At 41.0% G+C, this 26,932-nt stretch overlaps 1 protein-coding gene across 4 annotated transcripts in view; it reads left to right on the forward strand.

The window, feature by feature from the left end:
* The first annotated feature begins 3,745 nt into the window (after nucleotides 1-3,745).
* The window catches only part of BLM (BLM RecQ like helicase), a 32,581-nt gene continuing 9,394 nt past the window's right edge, over nucleotides 3,746-26,932 (forward strand). Inside the window, exons 1-16 of one of the 4 annotated variants that reach the window (XM_054042878.1) lie at nucleotides 3,746-3,796; nucleotides 5,607-5,705; nucleotides 6,556-7,286; nucleotides 9,980-10,178; nucleotides 10,629-10,744; nucleotides 12,280-12,412; nucleotides 15,345-16,117; nucleotides 17,708-17,917; nucleotides 18,812-18,930; nucleotides 20,624-20,737; nucleotides 21,946-22,044; nucleotides 22,149-22,297; nucleotides 23,715-23,821; nucleotides 24,265-24,425; nucleotides 25,585-25,780; nucleotides 26,289-26,479. In XM_054042878.1, the coding sequence (XP_053898853.1) occupies nucleotides 5,608-5,705; nucleotides 6,556-7,286; nucleotides 9,980-10,178; nucleotides 10,629-10,744; nucleotides 12,280-12,412; nucleotides 15,345-16,117; nucleotides 17,708-17,917; nucleotides 18,812-18,930; nucleotides 20,624-20,737; nucleotides 21,946-22,044; nucleotides 22,149-22,297; nucleotides 23,715-23,821; nucleotides 24,265-24,425; nucleotides 25,585-25,780; nucleotides 26,289-26,479 (3,396 nt within the window). In that variant the 5' untranslated portion in view covers nucleotides 3,746-3,796; nucleotide 5,607. Of the gene's footprint in view, nucleotides 3,797-4,404; nucleotides 4,591-4,614; nucleotides 4,719-5,606; nucleotides 5,706-6,555; nucleotides 7,287-9,979; nucleotides 10,179-10,628; nucleotides 10,745-12,279; nucleotides 12,413-15,344; nucleotides 16,118-17,707; nucleotides 17,918-18,811; nucleotides 18,931-20,623; nucleotides 20,738-21,945; nucleotides 22,045-22,148; nucleotides 22,298-23,714; nucleotides 23,822-24,264; nucleotides 24,426-25,584; nucleotides 25,781-26,288; nucleotides 26,480-26,932 lie in introns of those variants that run through there. The other 3 variants (XM_054042875.1, XM_054042876.1, XM_054042877.1) reach the window with 3 other exon arrangements.

The raw sequence follows: 26,932 nt of genomic DNA on the forward strand, positions 1-26,932 counted from the left end.
GATAGGGATATCTCTAGCACTTCCCTCTTTTGGAGGAGAGACGTGACATTTTGCAAGGGGGTTCCACTGGTGTGGAGGATGGCCAAGGCCTCATCTTTATGAAAATCCACCCAAATTTGGCTAAGTTATAGCCTCTGAAAGTCTGTTTCCACATGCTCAGTAGAGACTTGTTAGAGGTTGGAATTGGCAACTAAATTCTCCACATTCGGTCTGCTCTGAGCATGCCCCAGTCCCTCTCAGGATGTAGGCCCAGGTCTGGAGCTGTGGGGCCGGAGCAGGATGCCTGGCAGTTGCTCTTCCTGGCAGCTGGGGGCTGCTGAGGCAGTACACACAGGAACTGGCTGTAGAGAGGCTGAGGGCGGGCAGAGAAGGCCACGCAGTAAAACTCTACATGCTGTGTGAGCTATGGAGCAGACCTCTGGTGACCGCTGTAGTGCAGAGAAAATCTTGGGGCAAACTGGAGAAAGGCAAATGTTTGTTCAGCAGTCTTGAACTGCCGCCCACAGCCCCACCAAGGGGACACAAGAGGACAGCCCCTAGAACAGCTGAGGTTGCAATAGCAGTCACCGAAGAGTCATGTGCCAGCTCCACAACTGAGATTCAGGTTGGGGTGTGGACACTTTCTGCCCCTTTCCCCTAGTCTCTGCCCAACTCCCCCCAGGAAAATTATGGTTTGCTGGGTGTTGAAAATTGTGCCATATAGTGTATTAGACATGAACCCCTTTGAAATCCCCTAAAAGCCAGTTCTGAACAACAACCTTCTGAGTGCTACCATGGGTCTCCGGGAACGAATGCCTCACTGGTACACCAGAAAGAATCCCAATGGCTTTCCTCTCAGTGAAATCTCCGTGCAGCAATTCATGATAAATCACGCGTTCAGAAGGAAGCCTTTCAGTGAGTGAAAGGAAACTACCAGCATAATGATGTCCTTTATTCACCAACCGCAAACAAAACACTAGTGGTGCAAAGGAGTGCAGCTGTAATATTGTTTTCATAGTTGCTTTTGTTTAAAAATTGGATAGCCCAATGTTTTTGAACCGCTGCCATGCTAATATAATGTTCGGTGGTATACAAAGTGCTCTGGCAAGGAAACAAAGGGTGATGTGAGAAGCTATGGGGATTCAAACTGGGAGGTTATTTACCAGCTAAGGAGCTTGTTAGTACAGTATTTAGCAAAACAGTTAATCACAGAAACATTGTGTCAGATGTGGAAAAATATGTAGTCTCCAAATTCAGGCTTTCCCTAGGACTTGAGTTGATCTGCTTTGAGAATGGAAATATGCCAGTGAAGATGGAAAAGATGGTATTGTAGTAAAATCACAGAAATGAGAGTTGAGAAATCCAGATTTTATCCTTTGGGCTACCACAGACTTCCTGTGTGACCTCAGGCAAATTACACAACCTCTCTGGTCTGGTGGCAACAGTCGCAGTTCCCAGCCAGGGCTGAATCTGAGTTCCAGGGTCTGAGGCAGAGCTGTTAGACTAGGACAAAAGGAGATTTGCAAATAATTTAATAAATAAACCAAGCAGCTTTGCACTACTGTTATTTCTGAATCTGAATCCTTACATGCTGTCAGCCATTGCTTAGGGCAGGAACAGTTTGGGTCATGTTATTAGTTATTTGTGAGTATTCAGGCAGCTGCAGGTTTATTCTTCGAAATAGTTTGTGACTATAAACATGAAAAGATTTAAAATAGTCTCTAGCTGAACATTTCCCAACCATTTTTATGGCTGAATTGCTTCGCGGGTCTGTGTGCAAAGCAGAGATTCTGAGCCTCTCATGAATAATCAGTTTTGTACATAAATCAATTTTGTCAAATCGTGCATTAGTGCAAAATCTATGTCCAGGGAGCCACATGTGCACATTAAAAGGCAGAGCTTGACCCAAGGTATGGAAATTACATAGTCAGTACAGTAGGGTAGTTACCTGATGAGAACCCCACTTTTCAGAGAATATATATACCTGAGTTGTGTATAGAATTTACCTGACATTTCCCATTGTACTGGCTATCATGCCTTTGTCTTTTGTATAGCAGGCTTCCTGCGTGAAGAGAATTAACAAATTCCAAAAGATTTTGGCTGATTTTCTGAATTGAGATTGTTAGTTTGAAATTGCCTAACTGCTCAGGGCTAGAGAGAAACTTCCTCTCTGGAAGGTTATTCCAAGATTGTCCACTAAGAAGTTATTGCACCTGTCTCTGAAGCAGCTTGTGCTGGGCACTGTCAAGAGGCAGGACACTGGACTAGAGGGACCCTGGTCTGACGAGCCCTATATCCCTAAACCTACTGCTCAGTTCCTCCGTTCCTGCACTCGGGACAGAGATTGAGGGTGTCACAAAAGTGGCTTTATATTACCTCTGCACGCCCCGTCTTTTGAGTCTGCACAGCTTCTGGTGTACTCCAGAGCCAACTCAGAGCTGTCCAAGGCAAGGCTTCACCGCGCACCCTTTCCGTGTGCCAGCTTGGGGAGAGCTGGGTGCTGAGAGCCACGCAGGGAACAGGTGCCATGCATATATAGAGATATCCCATCTCATAGAACTGGAAGAGACCCTGAAAGGTCATCGAGTCCAGCCCCCTGCCTTCACTAGCAGGACCAAGTACTGATTTTGCCCCAGATCCCTAAGTGGCCCCCTCAAGGATTGAACTCACAACCCTGGGTTTAGCAGGCCAATGCTCAAACCACTGAGCTATCCCTCCCCTGTGCATGGCCAGGATGGTGTCCGACTGGGGGCAGGACAAAGGCTGCAGGTGCGGGGGCTAGTGGATGGAGGTTTCCTGTTAAGCTGAAGGGTGGGGGGCTGGGGACTCTGCTGTATCGCAGGCCAGGCTAAGTGACACCCTGATTCCCAGGGCGCTCGTTATCCTCCCCACGAATAACGAGTCAGCAGAGCGCTGGCCTAGGTCACGACCCTGCTCGTAACCGGCCCAGGAGCAGCGCCGTGCAATGGGTTCAGCACTGCCCTCTGAGCAGGCCCTGCCGGATCGAGGCCGAGCCCCATTCACCCCCTGACGCCCCAACATCAAACCGCCCGGCCCCACTCCGTGGGGCGTCAGGGTGGGGAATATGGAATAGCCACCAAACAACCCACCCAGAATGGAGTGATCCAGAACCCCCCGCCAGCTGCAGAATGGAGTGATCCTGATCCTCCCCAGCTGCAGAATGGGGTGATCCTGATCCCCCCCGCCAGCTGCAGAATGGAGTGACCCTTCCCCCCCCGCCAGCTGCAGAATGGGGTGACCCTTCCCCCCCGTCAGCTGCAGAATGGAGTGACCCTTCCCCCCCCCCGCCAGCTGCAGAATGGAGTGACCATGAACCCTCTCAGCCTGAACGGAGTGATCTGAACACCCCAGCCCCCCGCCACCTGCAGAATGGATGATCCTGGAACACCACCACCCCCGTCAGCTACAGAATGGAGTGATCCTGACCCCCCCCAGCTGCAGAATGGAGTGATCCTGACCCTCCCCCCAGCTGCAGAATGGAGTGATCCTGGAACACCCCCCCGCCGCCGGTTGCAGAATAAATTCGCCCTGAAGTCGGCGCTAGAACTGACAGTCCCAGTCTTGAAATTAGTTAACCCCCACCCCTCCACTCCAGAATGGAACGGCCCCAAACTTAGGCTCCCCCCGCCCGGGAATGGAATCACCCAGAACGCCCGCCCGGCCTGGACTGACCCCGCACAGCCCTAAAGCGGCGCTGGCCGCGGCCCGCCGCCGGCCCCGGGGGAGGGGACGGAAATGTTCTGTCGTCACTTCCCCCCGAGCCCTGCAGCCAATGGGGAAGCCGCACTCCGCAGAGGTGGGTTGGCGCCAAATACGGAGGGAGTGGGGCGCGCGGGGGCCCAGCAGGGGCCGGCCCGGGCCGCGGGGCCGGGGCAGGTGAGGGGCCGCGGGGCCGGGGCCGGGGCCGGGGCGGGGCCGGGCCGTGGGGCGGCCGGGGGGCGGGGGCACAAGGCAGCGGCCCCAGTCACGTCTCTCGGGAGCCCTCCTGAGGGCCCGACCCCCCCCCACCTCCCCCCAGAGACCCCGGATGGGCGGGAAAGTGGCCCGGCCACGTGTCCGGCCGCTCCCAGGGGCGAGGCCACAAGTCTCCGGCCGAGTCGCAACAGCGGCCCCCGGGGGCTGCGGGCTCCCGGCGCCCCGGCACGTCCCGGAATGGCTCCCGGGGCCGCGAGGCCGAGCGATCCGCGGGGCGAAGCGCGGCGGCAGGTGGCCGGTGCCCAGCCCCCCGGACCAGCGCCTTAGCGCAGCCGAGCACACTCGGGGTGCAGGGGCGCTGCGCTGCCGCGCCGCACAGGGACATTGGCCCGGCTCGCGGCAGCCCCTCAAACCGACCAAACTCTTCGTTATCCAGCGCGGTTCGTGATCCCGGCCAAACTGTTGACAGTCTTTTAAGGTCGACCAGTCCTCAAACAGCACAGGGATTTTCGGCGCATCCGCCTGCGTTTTGGGGAATCGCAGACCTTGCTCTCCCACTAGCACCGGCTGCAGAACCATCGCTCTGAGAGCTATTGTGATACAGGCTGTTCTCAGCATCTTCCAGTGCCTCTTGATTCAGTCCCGGTGTTCTGGGGTGATGACAGTTGCACTTTGGTATTCTGGTACCCTCTTGATTCAGCCACTGCCAATAATGGCTTAAGCCTGACTGTTAAGGGTTTCTGTTTTTTAACCTAGCTCATGTTCTCAGTTTGAAGCTGCACCATTACTTGAGCCAATTGGAGGTGATGACATTTCCACATAGGTGCTACAGTACCCGAATAGAGAAGCTGGTCTGGGGGGTGGGGGAGAGGAGGCATTACATGGGTCCTTCTGCTTATGCTTTTCCAAGTGAGGTTAAAAATCCACAAATAAAATAAAATAAAAATCCTGGATAACCTAAAGCTTCTCTAACACCCTATAGTGATTGATAGTTTTACAGATAAATGTCCAAACCATTTCAGCTTGGCATAACGGTAACTTTGCTTTATTGGTCACTCACTAATAATGTCTTGAATCGGAAATGTGCTTACATTTACCTTTCATTATGAAAGATTCCATAGCACTTTACAATTTAACAAACTTAAATGTCCTTTTGTTCACGGCGCTCTGCTTACTTTTAAATTAGCCTACTGTGTATGTCTCTTATATAGTCTTATTATGAAAATGATCACTGACAAGAATCCTTTCCAATATTGAGATTAGGCTTAACTGGTCTTTAGTACTCAATTTTAAGAAACTTTCAAGAAAGGATTTAATTTCTTTCTTTGTTGAATTTAACAATATAGTAAAAATTGCTACTAGTTCTTATTATGCATGCCATCTGATTTTTTTTTTTGAGAGAGAGAGCGAGAACTTTCTCACTCACTTTAACGCTTTTAACCTTTCCTGTTATGATGATGATAGGATGAATTTTGTGGTCTTAGTAGGGAGGCAACGTATATAATCTGTCAAAGATTTTTAGCATCCTTACTGTCCATATTTACACTTGTAATCATCAATGCCCAGTATATCACTCTTCCACAAAAATAACCTGCAGGTGGCAAAATTTCAAAAACCCATAGGAAAGTTTGTGTAGCCAGTGATATTTTTAATGTAATACCTCAAATCATCTTTTTTTTTTTTTTTGATAGCATGGCTGATCTTCCACAGAACAACCTCCAGAAGCAGCTAGAGCTTCATTCAGCAAAAGGAACTCACAATAAACTAGCTCTTCCAAAACACAAATCAGCGTAAGTATCAGTCTCGCTTGCTGCTCATCATCAAAAGTAACAAAGAAAAGTACCATGGTTGTCAACATTTGTCAGTTTGGGTTCTGGTCTTTTTTTTTTTCTTTACAATTTCTCTGCTGAAAGTTGATGCAGAAAATTAAACAGAGGGCCTGCGTCTGGATTTTGAAAAAAAAATCTTTTGTGTCTCTAAGTAGAATGGATTGTGTGGGCTTCTATAGAGTGGCCAAGATAGGCTTCTTGTTTAATTGGCCTGGAGAAACTACACTCACTATAATCAAACAAAAATATAATTTTCTTACTAACTGCATGGAATCCAGACCACTACTTCTGGTGACATGCTGCTTTATGCTACTGAATATCAAAGCATGAAATATGTTGTTGAAGTAAACTTCTTAACATCTGAGTGATGTTCAAAGCAAAAGTCATGCTACTTAAGGCCAAATGGCCTGATTTTCAGAGGTTCTGTGAGCACCCACAACTTCCATTCTAGTCGGAGGGAGCCTTGTGTGCGCGGCACCTTGGAACACTTGGTTAAAATGACTTAAGATACATAATTATGGACATAAATCATAATCTATGGCATTCAGAGTGCTTTAGCTACATAAAATAAATAGTATAATCCATTAAAAGCCAGAATGCCTATGTGTGTGACTGAAATATAGAATTCAGAAAAAATACTAACATTCTACATTACCAATAGCTTCTCAGTTATGTTAAATGCACACTTTTGATATTTGATCTGTGTGAAGTGATTTTTGATGTTAGAAATGTAGCTGTATTTCTGTTTTTCCAAAAATAAGTAAATTTTACATTGTTAAAAACTCTGAAAAAAATACATTTTATTTTGCAGAGGTTTCACTTTCAAAAAGAAAAGTGCTCCAGGTAATGCTGTATCCATAAACTGTTTTAGTGTAACAAAGAGCTCTGCATTGAAGGACAAGGACGTTAATACTTCCCAGACTAAATCTGTTGCATCTTTTCCCACATCAAAGGATAAGCAGATAAAAATCAATGATCTCTTTGAGAAGACATCCAAACAACACGAAATACAACAACTTCATCCAAACTGGGTATCATTAAATTCTTTTGAATGTACCCAGCAAATTTCAAATGATTTACCTCCTAGAAAGGAAGAGAATGTAAGCAAGAAACCAGGTGATTCTGCTTCCCAGAAAGTAGACCACAATTGTTCAGATGACTGTATTATTACTATAGAAGATGACTGGGATGACATAGATGACTTTGATATATCTGGAAAGAACTCAAAACCATTGGTTTTATCCCCCCAAAATCCAATTGTAAAACCCAGCAAGACTCTTCAAATATCCAATTCCTGTACAGTTAGATTATCTAAGGCATCCAGGACTGTGAACAGTGAGCAACGATTGTCAAAATGTTGTCCTTCTGAGAAGGATGAAAAATCACTGAATGACAAACAGCCAGCTCCATCAAACAGATCTTTGATTTGTCTTGATGTTTCAGATTCCAATGATTGTAAAAGACTTTTAGGTGAAGATCTTCAAGAGAAGAAGTTGTCTACAGAAACTATTCTGAGTGACAAAAAAGAAGAAACTCATACAGGTAATGCATTCTTTTAATGTATTTTTATATGTAACATTTCAGATAAAATTGGCCTAATGTCATAGTAAACTTAGCAAAGAGTCCTGTGGCACCTTATAGACTAACAGACGTATAGGAGTATGAGCTTTCATGGGTGAATACCCACTTCTTCGGATGCATCTGAAGAAGTGGGTATTCACCCACGAAAGCTCATGCTCCTATACGTCTGTTAGTCTATAGGGTGCCACAGGACTCTTTGCTGCTTTTACAGATCCAGACTAACACGGCTACCCCTTTGATAGTAAACTTAAAGGACTATTTTCAGGTCTACACACTAAGGGTCTGATTCTCAGAAGTGCCTAGCCCTCACCACTCTAACTAAAGTCAAATCAGGGAGCTGAAAATCAGGGTCTGTGTGTGTAGCTTATGGATTTTGTTGTAGAAAGTGTCAACTGTTTGACAATGGACTTTCACTCCTGGGGAAAAAACAGTAAACCCTATAATGTACTGTTGGAGAAGGAAGATCTTCTTGAGTAGCATTCAGGAAAAAGAGGCACTTGCAGACGCTGCAGTGAAATTAGACTACCAGTTTTAGTTCATTCCAAGTGCTTTCAGTTTCCATTTATAGTTCAGTGTAACTATGAGAAATATTGAGTAATAGAAATTAATCTGTCAAGTATCAGGGGGTAGCCGTGTTAGTCTGTATCTACAAAAACAACAAAGAGTCTGGTGGCACCTTAAAGACTAACAGATTTATTTGGGCATAAGCTTTCGTGAGTAAAAACCTCACTTCTTCGGATGCATCCGAAGAAGTGAGGTTTTTACTCACGAAAGCTTATGCCCAAATAAATCTGTTAGTCTTTAAGGTGCCACCAGACTCTTTGTTGTTTTTGTAGAAATTAATCTGTATCACAGCATTTTAATCCGTTACATTTAAAAAGTGCATGAAATGGGGAGTTTGCTATCCTTTAACTTTGAGCTGTTTCCTGCTTAGCTGCTCATTGTTTGCTTTAGCCTCTTTGTGTTGAATGTTTCTTGATTATTACATAGGGTAGATTCTTATCCTTCATTTTCCTTATGGAAAGGAATATGTACTTTATCCTTGGACTGTAATATCTTGATGACACAGTGAATAACGAACACCACCTCAGCAGTCAGGATGTGATTTCTCACATTTCTGAAGAATCCATATTTTGCTAAAGATACCTCATTTAATTCTCACAATAGGGAGGGCAAAGAATTACAGTAGATATTCGGTCTCGTCTAAACACACATTGTGCTGCTTTAAAATGGTACACCTCCCCCCTCGCCGCCCCCTCTCCCCCTCCAAGCATGGATGCAGTTATATCAGGATAAAGATGCTTTATACTGGTATAAGTATTCTCATACAAGAAGGGAAATAGGCTTTACCAGTATATGGTATCTTTATACCAGTATAACTGTGTCTGCACTAAGGGTTGTATTGGTATGACTCTCTCATTTAAAAAAAAATTGCACAACTAACAAGAAATAGTTATACCAGTGCAAAAAAAGTGTATAGATTGGGCCGTAAAGCCGAAACATCTTCCTTATACCGGAGATTCCCAAACTTTTTTTTTTTTTTTTTTTTTTGCTGAGCCCCCGTTTGGAGATTCATGTCCCATGTGCGCACACCCTTTTTCTAAGGGGAGAGGGGTGCCCAGAACCTGCTGGAGGAGTGACGGGGGGAGAAACTCCCCATATGGCAGTTGAGGAAGCCTTCTGCTCCCTGCAGTGGTCATTTGGTCTCGGCTGCCTGGACCCAGTTCCTTGCCTGTCAGGAGGGGAGCGGACAGCCCCCTGCCGAACAGAGTTCCCTGTTGACACCAGCCCTTGAGCACAGCTCCATCAGCTTTCCCTGCACAGGCTCTTTCCAGCAGAGGACAGGGCTCTGTGCCCTGGAACTGTGCTGAAGGGTTGGGGTCAGCAGGGGGCTCTGACTGGGTAGTTCAGCTTTCCACTCCCTGCTCGCATAGTCCCTAGTGCTACCCCAGTAGAAGAGGGTAACTGTCCACTGGTGGCTGCTGCAGCTGTGACAGTGGAGCACCAAGATGGATGGGGAGCCTGGTCCTGGCAGCTGAGACCCCCTGTATAGAGCCCTGGCCACTTCCATTCGGCACAGAGACCCCTGCTGACCCCGGCCCTCCTGTGTACCCCTGTCAGGTCTTTGTACCCCTCGAAACCTCTTTGTGTGCCCCACAGTTTGGGAACTGCTGCCTTACACTACAAATGAGAGAAGAATACATAAACTGTAAAAATCTAGAATCTCTAATCCAGATTATGGAGATGGCTTCTGTTTATAAGGTTAGTTTTCATTCAGCTATAGAAGCTTTGTAATGCTTTGAAGTTTCAACTCTTGAGAAGACACTTGTATTATAATAAGAAAAATCTGCAAGATGTATTTTGTAGAAGTTGTGTTTGAAGAAACACCATTTTTGTCTTTTGAAATGCCTTAATTTTTAAGCCACCTATTTAAAATTATTTTGGAGGGATTTGCTTTTTATGTAAAAGAACATTGTTGTGGGAATAGAGTCCATATAATCAGTTATTAAAGTTGAGAAATAATAAACTCCATTTGAAATATATGGAATCCTAGGTAGTAAAGCTTCATTGTTCTTTTTTTCAGTTGCATCTTTGGTTATTTCCAAAATGAAGAAAAGGTTATAATCTTGCCCAATATCTCTCTTCTGTTTCAGCTCTCAGTAAAAAACAGTATAATGGCAAACACAAGCTAAATGAGGGTGAGAAGAATAGCCAGTCGCCGAAGGAACTGGCTAACGGGTGGGATGAGACTCCCGATTACACTGGAATTGAGGAGGATGATTACTTAGACTTCATTCCACCCTCTCCAGAGGAAGAAGTGCTTTCTTCCTCATCTTCTATAAAAAACATTAGGTAAAACAAAATTCACTACCGCAAATGTTTATCACCAGGATGGTTTAAATGGGTTAAAAAAGGATGCTAGTACTAAAATCTCCACTTGTTAAAATGTTACTGGTTGAATTGACTGGGTGAATGAATAGACCTGAGACCTTGTTTCTTGAACGAATGGCAGTGTAGCAATTGGTAATAATGAATGTCATGAAATGCAGTGGTGTTAGCTTCACAGGAAGAACCATTTCCATCCTAACCAAACCAGCATCAAATTGTGAATTGGTTGGGTGAAAGATGGACTTACTCAATTATTTACTTGGGGTTTACTCGTTCTTGAGAGAGTTGAGTAGTTTTGAATAATATACATAATGCTTAAAACTGTTATCCTAAGCAAGCAAATTAATTTCTCCTCTAATGAAAATAATTTGATTTATTGATATGTGTTTTAATGACTTTTTGTTTTAATATTAGTAATATTTTCAAAGAACCTGCTGTAGATGGAAAACTAAGGATTGATAACAGTCTGTCAAAACCTGGAAAAATCATCACAAAGCAGCCTACCAGTGGAACCGGTATAGAGCATGCAGGTATAAGAAACACTTCAGCTGAAATATCTATGCATTAAATGTCTCTTGAACGGCGGGCAACTCCTTTTGTTCTCATGTTCTTCATCTACTGTGCTACAGAGTGGGCATTTGCTAGTGGTTAAAGCACGGGACTAAGAGGCAGGAGATGTGGAGTTCTGTTTCTGACTCTGCCATTGACTTGCTCTATAACCTTGGCCACATCACATAACCTCAAAAGAGACCAGTGATTCTGGTTATCAGTTCCTGGGTGCCCTGCCAGGGATACTTTGGTCCTGATTTTCTAAAGTGATGAGCACCTACAAGGTGTCAAACAGAGTTCCCAAAGTGATCTCTCTAGAAAATTTTTCCCTTTAATTTTTTAATGCTTGTTTCCCGTGTTGCTATGGGGATGAAACTAATTTTATAAGGAGTGTTGAGCTAAATTAACATTTGTAAAGAATTTTGCAATTCTTGGATTGAAGGTAAGGTTTTACCATTAATGCAACATTAAGACTGCAAATTTAAACAGACAGTCCAGGCATATAACAAGTTATGGCTCAGAGTAATATAAACTCTCCTAGACTTTACACATTTTATAGGTGAAGTTATAAATTCAACATTACTAAAAACATATGTGCAATGTGGGTTAGTTAACGGTACTATTCTGGAAGCCAGACTCTGGGAGACAGAGCTTGATCATATTTTTTTTCTTGTGTGTCATCAACAAAACTGTTTGCCAACTTGCAACTTAAGGACCAAATTGTGCCCTGGGTTCCACCTGTGCAACTGCATTAAAAACCAGTTCCACAGGTATGACTGAGGATGGAATTTGGCTTTCAGAATCTTAAAACTAGTGGCAATTTAAACGTAGTGTCAGGACCCAAGATCAGTCTCTTATAATGATTTTTGGTCACTTTCCAGAGTAGAACTGCAATTAAATGTTTTATTAAGGTAGATTTTTTGCATTTAGTTTGCCAACAAGAACACTACATGATACACAAAACGTGTAAAGTGTTTAAGTTTTGTAATAAACTACTTTGTACATAGTCAAGCCCAGCTATGACAATATACAGTTGTACAAGTGCCTGAGGCAAACAAAAAAAAAAGTATACTTGTGTGTGTATATAGCTTAAAACTTAATGTTGCATGCTTAGGAATAGTCTTTTGATTGCTAATCATAGATTCATAGATTCAAGGACTGGAAGGGACCTTGAGAGGTCATCGAGTCCAGTCCCCTGCCCTCATGGCAGGACCAAATACTGTCTAGACCATCCCTGATAGACATTTATCTAACCTACTCTTAAATATCTCCAGAGACGGAGATTCCACAACCTCCCTAGGCAATTTGTTCCAGTGTTTAACCACCCTGACAGTTAGGAACTTTTTCCTAATGTCCAACCTAGACCTCCCTTGCTGCTAATAATTACATAACTTTAAAATATACCAAATAAGCAGTTTAAATTTTTACACATATTACACTTTTCTTTGTCATTTGGGGAAAATATTAACGTCATATAATTAAAACTTTATTAACTATATACTATATTACTTTGCAGATGAATTCTTAAGTTTGGAACAGCATCTCTTCAGTGTGATGGAGGACATCTGTAAACTAGTGGATTCTATCCCAATATATGAACTTAAGTCTTTGTCTTGTGGGAATGACCTTCTTCAACAGAGAAATCTCAGGTGTGTTTTAATTAGGAGTCTTTAGTATGTCTACATTTTTGTGTGCATCAGCATCTTGACTGTATGTGTGTCTATCAGATGGGTTAGGTGGCAGCTAATATTTTTAAACAAGTTAATATTCCTGAGTAGATGAAATGATCTTTTTAATGGTGTAGAAGTGTTAACTTTTTTTGGATAGAATAAACAGGGGTCTGGAAGAACAGAAACTGCCAGACTGGATCAAACTTGAGATCCAGATAGTCCATTATCCTTTCTCTGACAGTGCCCAGTACCAGACACTTCAGAGGAAGAACCCTGCGGTAGGCAGAAATGGGATAATCTGCCTTCTGCATTAGTCTCACCCTGGTTTCTAATAGTTAGAGATTGGCTTAAATCCTGAAGCATGAGATTTAATGTTCCTGCCAAAATTGTTGTTCGGATTAACAGTTATGACTCTGGATATACTAGTCTTTCCTATAATTGTCTAATCCCGTTTTTAATCTTGTTGTGGCAATGGTTCTATAGTCTAATTATGCATTGGGTGAAAAGTATTCATTTTATTGGTTTGAAGTTCCCAATTTCTTTTCTTGTGTTACGAGACAGGAGAATACAAGCTCCCAATCTACCTTTTCTATACCATTCATTTTATATACTTTTATCACATCCCTTCTTATTCTCCTTTCTAAAGTAAACAATCCCAATCTTTTAAGTCTTTAAGAAATAGATAGGGAAAATAATATAGCTCAAGCATATTATTTTCATTTTCTTCAAATAGAGGCCCATAGCGCTAAATTATTACAACTATTTTCCCCTCCAACTGTGTTCGAGGATTATCAGTTTATAGCATTACTTCAGTGGCATACTGGTAGCAAAACCAAGGATTTAAATCTTTTTCCTAGGACATTTGATTATTTTACTTTTTAATTGAAAGTGAGTTTTTTCTTTTTATTTATCATTTCTTAGTAATTGATATTCATAACAAAAGACAAGTTAAAAAAAATTATAAAGTATTGACAGTTTTTCTTCCATAAAAAGTTTTTCCTTTTTCCTAAAATATCTGATAACTACTCAGATCTCAATACTATCTCTTTAATCTCAGAATCTCCAGGGCGCAGGTGTAGCAAACGCTTATGTACGTTTAACTTTAAGCATATTTGTAGTTCCTTGCCTTCAAGGGGGTTAAACAAGTAAAATTAAACATATATTTGCAGGATTGGGGCCTAAATTAGTCAGCTAACTCAATCTGGTAAAGGTTCTGTTGGGTCAGTGTCAGAATGATTAAGCATATTCACAGAACTGTTTTCTATTTTGAGAATCAAGAAAAGCTGTCTACATAATTTACAGTAAGAAAAAAATACAAATGGAATGCTTTTGGTCTTTAACTTAATACTGTCAGAAAACAAAACAGAAGCAGAAAAAACAAGATAGTAACAAATTCTATCTTAAGCAGGAATAAGTTTTTACATCTGGAAAAAGTGATTTCTAAAAATCCAGAGATAATATAATTTGTTATACCTAACTACCACTTTCCCCCAATGCTACTGTTACGTTTGCTCTTACCTGGTTTGGATTTAATAACGTCTGTCTCTGTTCAGCCATTGTTACAAATTTCAAACCCAGTAGTCTAATTCAGCAAGATACTTGACAGATTTTTTGTTTTTCCCTCTGCCAAGCAATGTAGAATTGCAGAGTAACCTAGAAGTGGGAGAGGTTGTACAAATAAGAACATGTTTTCATTTCATCCTCTCTCTGACCAATAATCCTGACTGTCTAGGAATCTGGAGAGGTAAGGGGTGGTTCTTGAAGCCAGCCATTGCACTCTCTTCTTTTTGTACAATTGGTTTTGCAAATCCATAGAGCAAAATATGGACACGGAAGCCTCCTATTAGGCCCTTTAACAAAACAAAGCTGCACTTAAAGCTTCTTCAAAGCTGCTTCATTTGTTTGGACTGTTTTTGGTTTTGTCCTTGGCTGTTGGAGAATAGGAAATTTCCTAGCTTGATGTTTACAGTGAAAAGGTTCCCAAACTTTTTTTTGCTAAGCCCCACTTCAGAGATTCATGTCCCATGCACATACCCCCTCTTTTCAATGGGGTTATGGGGGAGAAGTACCCTGTAACCGTGGGGGATGGATGGGGTGCTGAAAGGCTGGAGTCAGGAGGGGGCTTCTGTTCCCTGCAGCAGTCAGGCAGTCTTGGCTGCAGGACCCAGCTCCCTGCCTGTCTCACTCCCCACTTGTGCAGGGGAAGTGAACAGTGCAGCACTGAAGGGACATGGGGTCGGGGGAGAATGGAGAGATGCACCACGTGAGTACTGGCCCCCTGCTGGATGGGGCATCTTTCTGACTCCAGCCCTTGTTTGCGACCCTGCCTGCTTTTCCTGCGCAGGATCTGTCTGGCAGGCCAAGTGACGGGGCTCTGTACCCCGGAGCTGCACTGAAGAGTCAGGAGCGGGCTTTGTCTGGCGGGGGGGTCAGTACTCCTGGGGTGTAGCCTTCCGTTCCCTGCTTGCAGAGTCTCTGCCAACCTCCCCAGCAGAAAAGCATAACTGCTTGTTGGTGGCTGCTACTGCTGTAGCAATGGGGGAGCGAGGTGGGCAGGGAGCCTGGTCCTGGCAGCCGCAACCACCTGCACAGAGCCCTGTCTGCTTCCCCTGCCAGAAAGAGCCCCCTCCTGACTCCAGCCTTTCAGCCTGGGCACCATCAGGTCTTCATGCCTCCTTGATAACCTTATTGCTCTCCCACAGGGGTCAGGGATAGTTTGGGAACATCTGCTCTACAATTTTTAAATACCAGAATTCTGGCACTGCTGTTTTAAACTAACTCTATTGATTTGTATATTTTAATGAAGCCTTATTTTTTCCTGTGGTGGTAGAAGATAAGGGACAATATTTATGCGTGTTGTAGAATTTATGATGTCTTACTATTCTTGTGTTTTGTTTTGCTTTCTTTCCAGGAGAGATCTGTTAGCTAATCGTATGGATGCAAATGCAAACAAAAGTGATTTAGGTATGGTCTTTGCCTCAAACTGGAAATCCCATCCTGGGCACATTACCTCTATGGATGACAGCATTCCTGTTCAGTCAGGTCAAAAATATAGTTTAAACTCTGAAGGAAATGTATTCAAATTTACAAAAGTTCCCTCTAAACTTTCTGTTGCCGTTGAATGTCCAGGAAACCTTAACATGAGCACCTACTCTACAGATACCTCAGGTACATCAAATTTTTCACACTGTGCTGCCCTGGACACCAACATCACAAAAAATGCAGGACTTTCTTTTTCCAAGATGGATGTCAAAGAAAAAACATCACTCAGTTTTCACTCTGAGATATCCTCTTTCAACAGTAGCTGGTGTGAAAAACCAAGGATGGAAAAGGATGGAAGCTGCCTCTTTTCAGAAATGCCTGTAACAAGCACTACTTTGAAAGTTGAAAATAAAAGTTCTACTAGTATTAATAACATAGGAGGAGATGACAATTTAGAAGCAGGGGACATAGACTTTGATCTTGATAATTTTGTTCTTGATGATGATTTTGATGAGAGGTGGGATAACCCACTGTATGTTTCAGCAGATGAAAAGACATCTACACCACTATACCAACCTATCAGGGAAGGTCAATCTGCTAAATCATTATTGAAGTCATTTTCGACAGTCAAGGAAACTAGCCCTATATCTAATCCTGTTGTTTCAAAACCAAACGTCTTGGTGTCAGCCAAGAGCTGCTCAGGTAAATTATACTAATTTTGATTAATTTATCATAGCAAAAATTATATGCTAAGAAAGTATTGTGAAGAGTGAATTTAAGTGATTAACTATAGACTGTAAGTATATTTTTGTTGTGGAAATTTCTACTGGTGGTATTACTAATTGCAAAGTCACAATTTTTAGTTAATATACTCTTTCATCTAATCAAATCACACTTCTCAGCAATGTGTATTTGCTGGGCAGGTTTCTGACTTTTAGCAGCGTCAGCTTTTGTATTTATTATAGTAACAATCCTGCAAGCATTAGAACTACAGAGGTGACTTGGAATTCACTTTGTTGTATTGTGCAAGAGAGCATAATTGCATATACATAACTTCTTAAAAGAAATCTAATCCTTCTGGTAGGATATAGGTCAGACTCTTTGTCCCTATGTTCTTGCAGATTCAATAATGGCTTTCAGCCTTCTTTTTGCCTCCTGAATTCTGACCCTAGTCCGCAGCATAATTTAGAGCAGCTTCGAAGTTATGCTAATATGCTAAATTGCACAAGCCTCTATGTAATGGGCCCTTTCCAGCCTGTTATACCAACTGGAGCTCAGTATGTTCTGGCCACACCTTCTCCTGAGGCACCATGCTTAAAGATATGGGGTGTCGTGGAGCCATTCTGTCGGCTGTGTGCCACCTGGCAAGCCCCCTTGTGTTGTGAACATTCCTCAAGGATTGCTTCCATTCTTTTACAGCTCCTTTGTGCTACAAGAACACTGCGGGCTGGAGCGTACTACAGAAGTTGACTCACTGTTTTTTATGAGGAAGAATTTAAATTAAACAGGGTTTTGTCTATGTTCTTTAAACTCATCCAAATTATTGGACCCTCCTCATGGGGGAATAATTTTAAAACATAACCAACCTTGACCATGTCTATCTAAAAAGAGAAATTCATTGTTGCCTAATCTGGCAGTTTGCATCCTTCTGTGCTGTCATAGCTACTTACTAAATCCTGTTCTACTGATTTTTAAAACAGCCCTTTTAAAAATGAATACCACAAATGTTTGCAATTTGGAAAAAGATGTCTAACAGAATAAGGTTATGCATTTCCTATAATGGGCAACTGATACAGTGCTTTTTCATCCTTGAAACGAACTGAACTTTTGGGTCACTAGGTTACACAGTCCTTCTTTGACAGGAGAATCTTGATTTGTATATTAGTCACTTTTGAAATGATCTGTATTGTTTTATAAATGCAAACAAAATCATAATGAGAATTTGCTAAATTGTGCATGACTTAGAATGTTCCCTAACTTACACACTCATCCCCATTTAAGTAAAATGGCTTAATTTGTGCTGCTTTAGCAGCTGCAAAAAGAATTAAAGGTGTCCCGTCCCCCCCCCCCCCCCCCCCCCCCAATTTGGGGCTACAGTTTCTCCATAACTAACACATATCAACATTTTTTTGTACGTGGTCATAAATATGTCTAAAAGTAAACTCTAATTCTGCTGCTTTGCTCTATCACCTGGATCCTCTGCAGGGTCTGGTTCTGTGTGGAGTGTAATAGTAAGATTTCTCTGTATCTGACTATTTTATTAGTAACCAATTACAATGCTAATTTTAATAGGCTTTCCTTTTCTGCTAGAGCCACTGCTGAAAAAATCACCATCCGAAAATCCAGCACTAGCACGCTTCAGAGGCTTTACGTTTTCCCATTCTAACGACATGATGATGATATTTCACAAAAAATTTGGTCTGCACCATTTTCGAACAAATCAGCTGGAGGCCATCAATGCTGCTCTGCTGGGTGAAGATTGTTTTATCTTAATGCCCACTGGTACGTATCTATGTACATCAGTCAACTGGAAACTGTCAGTGGTGTATGAGATCTTGCACAAACTTCTGATAAGTAGATCAGAAGCTATAGAGATTAACACAAATTCAGTTCCTATAGGAAGACTAACAGAATTTGTGGTAAGCTTAATAAATTCCCTACATTTGGGGAAGTGATAACACATTACCATGCTGCCAGAATCTGTTGGCTGTAGGATTCATGATATCTCACTAACCCTGGAATTTATTTAGCCTTTGTCTTTAGTATTTAAAGGGAAGGTGACTAAAGCTCTGATTTCCGTAATATTCCACATGGTAACTCTGCTAATGAGATTGTAGGTTATAGAATATCTGACAGTAGTTGCATTTACTTCAGAACAGTTGAGATATGTAATGTAATTTTTAAATTACCTAGTGATATAACTTGCATCCCCACTGGTAATAAGTTTTAAGAGGACAAGAACTTTGCAGTGAAATGAGACTTGAACACTGAACTCTAGAACATGGGCATTTTTATAAGAGTACTTCAGAAGACATCAGGTTAAAATTATATTTAATAAAACAAAAATCCTCACGTAAATTACAGATGTATTTTATTCTTAAATCTAAGGAGTTTAGTTTTCACTATTTAGGCTTTGTTTACCTCTGCATTTCTCTCCACTTTGACAATGAAAATGGTTTTATTATCAGTTTCACGTACGCTAATGCAATATTATAATCACTGCAGGGAATAGTTTTTTAAAAACAAAGTTTTAATTCAAATAAATCCATAATTTAAACTTTTCTGTGGGCCTTCAATTTTGTAGAAATGTAATTTGACCACCTACATTTTGAGATGAACTTAACAAATTTGATTCCATCTTAAATAATCATATATTTTGTCTTGCATATTATATAGGTGGTGGTAAAAGCCTGTGCTACCAGCTACCAGCCTGTTTATCCTCTGGGGTCACTATTGTAATTTCTCCACTGAGGTCATTGATATTAGATCAAGTTGAGAAGCTAATGACGTTGGATGTAAGTTCGAACAATTTCTTTGCACTTAAGGAATGGGATAAAGATCTGAATTGTTCCTGATGAATTTTATTCTCTTTTTATTTGATTTTTGTATATGAAAGAGTTGCATATTTGAACAGAGAACAAGTAAGCATACATACGTTGTACAAATACCTAGGAAAGGGAAAACGAGTCACAACAGCTAACTGTAAATCAGACTAATTAGAAGTAACCAGCAATTTTATCATTGACTCTGTGAATGCACACACGCAATAATTGCTAGGGCTAAACTCTCAAACATAATGCCTAAATACAGGCTCCAAAGGCCATGTTTAGACACACACACAAAAGCAACCTGATATTTTCCGGGAAGCTAAGCACCCGCAGTGCCTGTTAACTTCAGTGACAGCTGTGGCTGTTCAGCATTGCTGGAAAAAGGGCACACGTGGAGGGAAGACACTTAGAGAAAGCATAATCATGGCAGTAGATTGCAAAGGATGATTGAGGACTTAACTAGGAATTGCCTGGTGGCTTTTTTACTGGTTATGTTGGTGGACATTTTGAGCAACTGTAACTGTGGGGTTTTTGTTGTTGTTTGTTTTTTGTTTTGGTTTTGTTTTAGAACAGTGAATAGTTTTTGTTTTGAGAAATAGATAATAAATTTTAAGGGCAAAATCATGAGAGCAGCTGAGGTGGGGGTGAGGTACAAACAGGAGCATGCTACAACTTCCCACTCCTAAACCCTTAAACTGCTCTATGTTACTCTTGCTGGCTATGATCCCCAAGTGACCACTTGCCATCCAGGGAATGTGGAGCACAGTGTGCTTTGTCCATGCTCTCTCACCACACCTCCTTGCTGCCAACAAACACATCTATGCTGAGGGCTGCAAGGGTGGTGATGTAAGAGCCAACTATACTTGCTCTGTGACTGCTGGGGACTCCCCTACACTGGGGGAATTCCCAACTGGGGAGCTCCAGCTGTCTTTTTCCACCACCTGAGCAGAGCTGAGGGCCAGGATTTGGCCCTATATGTTGATTCTAATACACTTTCAAAGTAAGTTTGTGTCTCTTTCATAGCAGAGTCTAATTCATCTGTTACAATTTACTGTTTATACTGAAGTTAAAAGTTAATTGTTAGGGTATAAATTACTTCTTCCTTCCTTGGAATATGGGTCATCTGTTCTGGCACCACATTATTATATGTTTGTGGGTACTCGGGAAGATATTAATTTTATTTAAAAATACTTTGTGCCTTCTAAGAACATCTCTATAGTGCTTCTCACGTAAGATCTCAAATCACTTTACAAATATTTCATAAGCTTCATGACACGCTCATGAAGTAAGCAAGTATCATTACAGCTATTTTATTGATGGGAATACTGGAGCACAGAGGAAGTAGGTGACTCCCAAAGTCACACAGTGCTTCGTTGATAGAGTTCGGAGCAGAACAGAGGAGTTCTGATTCCTGGTCTTTTTCCTAATGGCTACAGAGCACTGTGATGCCTGTAATTGACAAGGTTTTTGTATCTTGGATGTATTTAGCATTTTCAATATTTTTTTTTCAAATTCTGTATTCAGTGACAAAATGTATGAAGATAGACCAGGTGTGCTTTTAATTTATAAGTAGGTTAAACACTACATTAAGAAGAAATTTCTGAAGTTAAACGGATGTTAGATGAAATCTAAATATCTTTTTTTCTTCTGTACCACATAGATTTCTGCTACTTATCTGACTGGTGATAGGACTGATACCGAGGCTTCAAAAATCTATATACAGCTGTCAAAAAAAGATCCCCAAATAAAACTTCTCTATGTTACTCCAGAGAAGGTTTGTATTTATCTTAAAAGCAAAAAGTGTCATCAAGGTAACCAAACAAAGATTTTTACTAGTAAAAATGTTTTGTAAGAATGATATTTAATATAGCTCAATTTAAAAAAAATGCAACAAATATCTGTCAGGAAACAACAACAGAATTCTTACAAAGGGATAAGCTACTAACATCTTTAGATAATTCTGTGAGATGCTTCCTGTTTGTAACTAATATGAACCAAAGAACAGCCCAAACAAAGCACAACCAAGTAAGTGGTGAAATTTTGAAATGAAAGACTGCCATGTTAATAATCCTTTCTAGAATGTATACCGGTCTGTCTTCCCAGCTGGTTGGTACGGAGTAACCTGTTATAAGTATAACGGATCTAGGAGCTGCACTCTCATTTTCAGCCTAAATTTGTATGGCTATTTTGAGAGAGATTACAAGGGCAAAACAATCATTGTTTTTCACCCAATCAAAGTAATTGGTTGCAGATCAATATCAAAGGAACTATTCTGCTGCGTTAATTTCCTTCTGTAGAAATTGTCAATATGAAATGCTGTCTCTTTGATTATTCCTTGAAAGCCTTCTGGGGAGGGGGGGCTGTTTAGTGGTGGAGAGCTCATGCTAATGAGTCTTTCCTCCCCCCAAGTAAATTTTTCATCTGATTTGGTCAGAAATAGGCTCTTTAAATGGCCAGGCACAGAAACCTGTGGGAATTCCCTAATGCTGCTTGTCAAAAAGGAATTTTGGCTGGATGAAAAAATAAGGATTTTTAGTTCCACATCAGTTTCCTAGTATCAGAGGGGTAGCCGTGTTAGTCTGAATCTGTAAAAAGCAACAGAGGGTCCTGTGGCACCTTTAAGACTAACAGAAGTATTGGGAGCATAAGCTTTCATGGGTAAGAACCTCACTTCTTCAGAGCAAGACATCTTGCATCTGAAGAAGTGAGGTTCTTACCCACGAAAGTTTATGCTCCCAATACTTCTGTTAGTCTTAAAGGTGCCACAGGACTCTCTGTTGCTTTTATCAGTTTCCTAGTTGTTCATGAAAATCTGTCTAGAATGATGACCATTAAAGACTGCTTTAAAGGTTCTGTATGCAGTTAAAAAAACAACAACCCACCTCTCTACAGAACCTTTAGTTTCATAATCTCTTAGTTAAATAGGGTGGTGATTATGTTTTAATGTTTTTCTGTTCCACTTTTGGTGGTGGGTCTACCTAGGTTTGTTCAAGTGGCAGACTGATTTCAGCCCTGAAAAATCTGTATGAGAGGGACCTATTGGCACGTTTCGTTATTGATGAAGCACACTGTGTCAGTCAGGTAGATACCTATTGATTTATATTGTTAAATACCCACAATTTCAAAATAGATTGAAAACTTTATTCAGTAGAGTGTGAAAAGGTTAATTTTGTTTTTTGAACTAGTGGGGCCATGATTTTCGTCAAGACTATAAACGGCTGAACATGCTTCGCCAGAGGTTTCCCTCTGTTCCTATGATGGCTCTGACTGCTACTGCTAATCCCAGAGTACAAAAGGATATTCTAAATCAACTTGAGATGCTAAAACCACAGGTGTAAGTTGTTTGGAAGTATTACCAAAAAATTGAGTAAATTGCACTTATCTAGGCAGAAAAATTTTCACTTTCAATTTAAGAAATGAACTTGTGTTACAGTCACCTGAAAAATACAGATATTTGTATCCAATTTAATATGACTGTATATATGGAATTTAAAATCCATTAAATACAAAAAGTGTTAAAAATAAAGAGCAGACTTCCCAAATTTCTTTCCCCACTTGGGGAGAACATCTCTTCACACAGTAAAGTTTCATGAAATTTTCTTTATCATTGAAAGGATGGGAGGGTAAATTGTCATGAAAACCTTGCAGAGCTGGTAAAGAATATGATCTATAGCATTTAGTGGGAAAATTCCAAAGCTTGAGTATGGCAAGGATTTTTTAATGTGTCAAACAGTGCAAGTAAGGTATCAAATGAAATCTGGACTGTATTGCATTTGCACTGCATGCAATAGCAAAACCTAAGTAATTTTGTCCTCCTTAGATCTATTGACTTCAAAGGGACTACCTGTGAAGTAAGGTGCTACTCAGGGTGAATAATCTGATCCATAGTTCTTTAGCATCAGGTCTGATAAACTTCTATTGCTCTTGGAAACTGTGATAGTCTTTTATTAAGAAAGTGGGACAGCTATGCTTCAGTGCATGCATTTGATAGGTTTTGGAGTTAGAAACCATTACAAACCCTGTTGCCAGTGTACATCAGGCTTCACAAATAGATAATTCAGGTGTCACTTTAAATAGTGCAGAAAGATTTGGTATCTTAAAAAATCAAATGATAGATTTGATGTGGACATTTGGGCTTTTTCATGGTTGACATGGACTTATCATAATTTTGTGAACATGTAAAAGAAATGTCATCTACTGTACTTCATGCCCTGAAAAATGCATGTAACAATCCCCATATTAGAAGCATGTCAGGATTTAAAAGGGAAAAATTAAGGTAGGTAAATTTCACTTTTTACCATGCAGTGCATGTGTCCTGTCTCTGAGCATGTCTGTCCTGCTGGTTTATATAATGCAGAGTAGGCCTGCCTTCTGCTTTCCCAGCCATAGGATGAACACAACAACACTAGCATTTACCGAAGTGTTCCTGGATCCAAAAAGTGAGGAAAATCAATCTCAACTGGGCCAGGTAGAATGAAAAAAGACTCCCTATTCAGAGTTTTAGGGGAGGAAGTAGTAGTTAATCTGAATTTGGAGTCCTTCCAGACAATTCCTATCCTGTGGAGATTACTACATAGTGTAAAATTCTGCAATACCAGGATCACTCATTGATATTGTGGATTCAAAATTATGTTCTCAATGAGACAGTCTAGTGTCATTTGCTTTGACCTTTTACTCAAAAGACTCATAGCCCCTCTTTTAAAAATATACTATGTATATGAAGCTAACGTGCTTTGGACATTATGTTTTAGGTTTACTATGAGCTTTAACAGGCATAACTTGAAATATGATGTATTGCCCAAAAAGCCAAAAAGGGTGGCATTGGACTGCTTGGAATGGATCAAAAAATATCATCCGCGTGAGTACTGAATCTTCTTGTAGCTGGATGTGCTCATATACATTTGAATGAATTACAGTCCTTGTATAAGGCAGTAGTGTGTGCCTAAAACTCTATTCTCCTATGCCTTTTGAGAGTACTGGTAAATGTAGAAGAACAAAATTTTAGAGGCAAAGTAATTTAGTTCTTTGATGCCAAGACTTAAGATTAATCATTGGGCCACATTAAAGTAGGAGTTCCTGTTGGGAATGAATAGGAAAAAGGGACTTGTAGATTAAAATATCTAAATCAGGAATTGACAAATGTTTGGTAATAAGAAAATTGCCTTTGCCGTGCAAACGTTTATTTTTTTAGCGAACTCTTAAAATGGATTTTATTAAAGCTGGGTTGGCTGAGAAGGCTATTGATACTTGTGAAACAGAAGAACCTACATTCCAGCACAAATTTTCCCTTTATATTCACAGATGACTCTGGAATAATTTACTGCCTCTCGCGGCAGGACTGTAACAAAACTGCTGAAATTCTACAGGAAAAGGGTCTTGCTGCACTTGCCTATCATGCTGGCCTCAGTGACACCGTTAGAGATCTTGTACAACGAAAATGGATTAATCAGGATGGGTGTCAGGTAAAAGGAAAAAACAAATGAGAAGGTTAATAGAGATTCTACAGGAAGAATGTGGGACTCTCAAAAACACAAAGCATAAACTACAGCAAGATGCACATAAAAAAGAAACTAAAGTTAATATAAAAATCTTACATGACTAGACATGGAATTAAATCATTGTGCAGAATAGAGATTCAGAAAACAGTTGCTAGCCCTTCTGTAGGGGAAATGCTAATGTCAGCATCGCATTTACATGGAATATTTATAAGCAACAGTAATAAATATTATACTTATGAATTTTACAAAAGTTAAGGACTTGAGGCCTTGTAGTACTGCTGTGAGGTAGGGCACTCTTTCACAGGTGGAGAAAATAAGACACAAAGTCATTCAGTGTTTTGCACAAGGTCACACAGCAAGTTTATGGCAGAGCAGGAGCTAGAATTCCGATCTCCTCTCAGTTCTGTGCTTTAACCACTAGACTCTTTCTGGGAAAGTAGATGATGTTTGTAAATATAAATGTTTTGACTGAATGTCTGTCTTCTCTTGGGAGTACACCAAAATTAATTTTGCATTCAATACAGGATCATATTAGTAGGGCCATACCAAATTCACGGCCATGAAAAACGCATCATGGACAGTGAAATCTGTAGAGTACAGAGTAAAAGCACATAAAAAACCAGATTTCACGGGGGGGTGGGGGGGGGGAGGGTGTGGAACCAGCATTTCTCGCATTGGGGGTACAGACCCAAAAGGGAGTTGCAGGTCAGGTTGCAAGGTTATTTTAGGGGAGTCATGGTATTGCCATGTTCTGTGTTGGCTTCAGAGCTGGGCAGCTGGAGAGTGGCAGCTATGCTGGCTGGGTGCCCAGCTCTGAAGGCGGCGTCCCACCAGCAGCAGCGCAGAAGTAAGGGTGGCAATACCATACTGTGACCACCCCTGCAACTCCTTTTTTTTGGGTCAGGACCCCTACAATTACCACACCCTGAAATTTCAGATTTAAATAGCTGAAATCATGAAATGTACAATTTTTAAAATCCTATGACCATGAAATAGACTAAAATGGACTGTGAATTTGGTAGGGTTCTACATGTGAGTGATCGCAATACAGTCATAGTGTAAAGTGCTGTATGAATACCTTGCAAAGCTTTGATTGTATAATAATTAATGGCTCTTATTCCAGGTCATATGCGCAACAATTGCTTTTGGCATGGGAATTGATAAACCAGATGTACGCTATGTTATTCATGCATCTCTCCCTAAATCTATGGAAGGTTATTATCAAGAATCTGGCAGAGCTGGACGAGATGGTGAAGTTTCTCACTGTTTGCTTTTCTACAGTTATAGTGATGTAACCAGGCTTAGAAGGCTAATACAAAGTAAGCAAAGGCTCCCATTTCTGATATATCAAATGTTATAACAGGAAATAAGTAGTTCAGGCATGTTAAGTTTTTGTCCTGTTCTATTTACATATTCGTTTGCTATTTAAAGATTTTCAGAATGCCATATATAACACTGGACTGGATCACTGTAGTTGCAGGGTCCCCCCAGCATGCTTTCATTGTTCCCCTCTCTGAAAATTTTCTTTACCTATACCTTAGTTTTAGTTTAAAAACCCAACCAATTTACTCATTTTGCAGAATTTCCAAACTTCTACTTTTGGGACAGATACTGAGACCATGTCTGTGGCTTTCTTTCTACCCCATGTTCTTAAATTCTTGAAAGTGGAATGAGATGTCTTGACTGACTTAAAAAGTATTTATTTTTTTGCCTAGGTATCTGACTACTTTTATCTAAGTGCTTGAGGTAATTTGTTTGATCAGCAATGACTTTAGCCTTTTTGTACATTGTGTAACGAATACAATGAATGCATTCCTTTTATTTCAGTGGAAAAAGATGGAAACAGTCAAACAAGAAAAACCCACTTTGACAACCTTTACAGTATGGTTCATTACTGTGAGAACGTACATGAATGCCGGAGAATACAGCTTTTGGCTTACTTTGGGGAAACTGGTTTTAATCTTTCCTTTTGTAAGGAACACCCAGAAGTAACTTGTGACAACTGTTGTCGAAAGAAGGTAAAAAATTACATCTGTAAATTTGAGCTCTTACAATTGTGTTTTTATTTTTTTTTTTATTTTTTTATCAACCTTCAGAAAACTTGCTAATATATTCTAGAAGGCAGATACAGAGATGCTGAGCGAGATCCTTCATGCTCTGTGATACCAAGTGTTTTGAGTTGGTCCCAAGGTGTAACCTAGAACAGATTTACACTAGCTGCAAGTGGACTCCAGGAACTGTTGGGGAAGCTCAGGACTGTGAAGTTTAAGGATATTCTCAGACACCTCTTTTCTCCCAGCCATGCCTACTGCTCCAGAAGAAGTTGGCACAGAACTCACTGTGCTGGCTATGCCACCTAGGAATTCTCCCCCACAGGTGGAATCCTCCAGCTGCCATCTAAGATGGCTCTGAGGCAGCTTTGTGCTGTCAGAGGAGCACAAAGCTGCCACATCATAATGGATACAAATTTG

Source organism: Malaclemys terrapin, chromosome 10 (assembly GCF_027887155.1).
Source record: "Malaclemys terrapin pileata isolate rMalTer1 chromosome 10, rMalTer1.hap1, whole genome shotgun sequence".
Lineage (NCBI taxonomy): Eukaryota > Metazoa > Chordata > Testudines > Emydidae > Malaclemys > Malaclemys terrapin.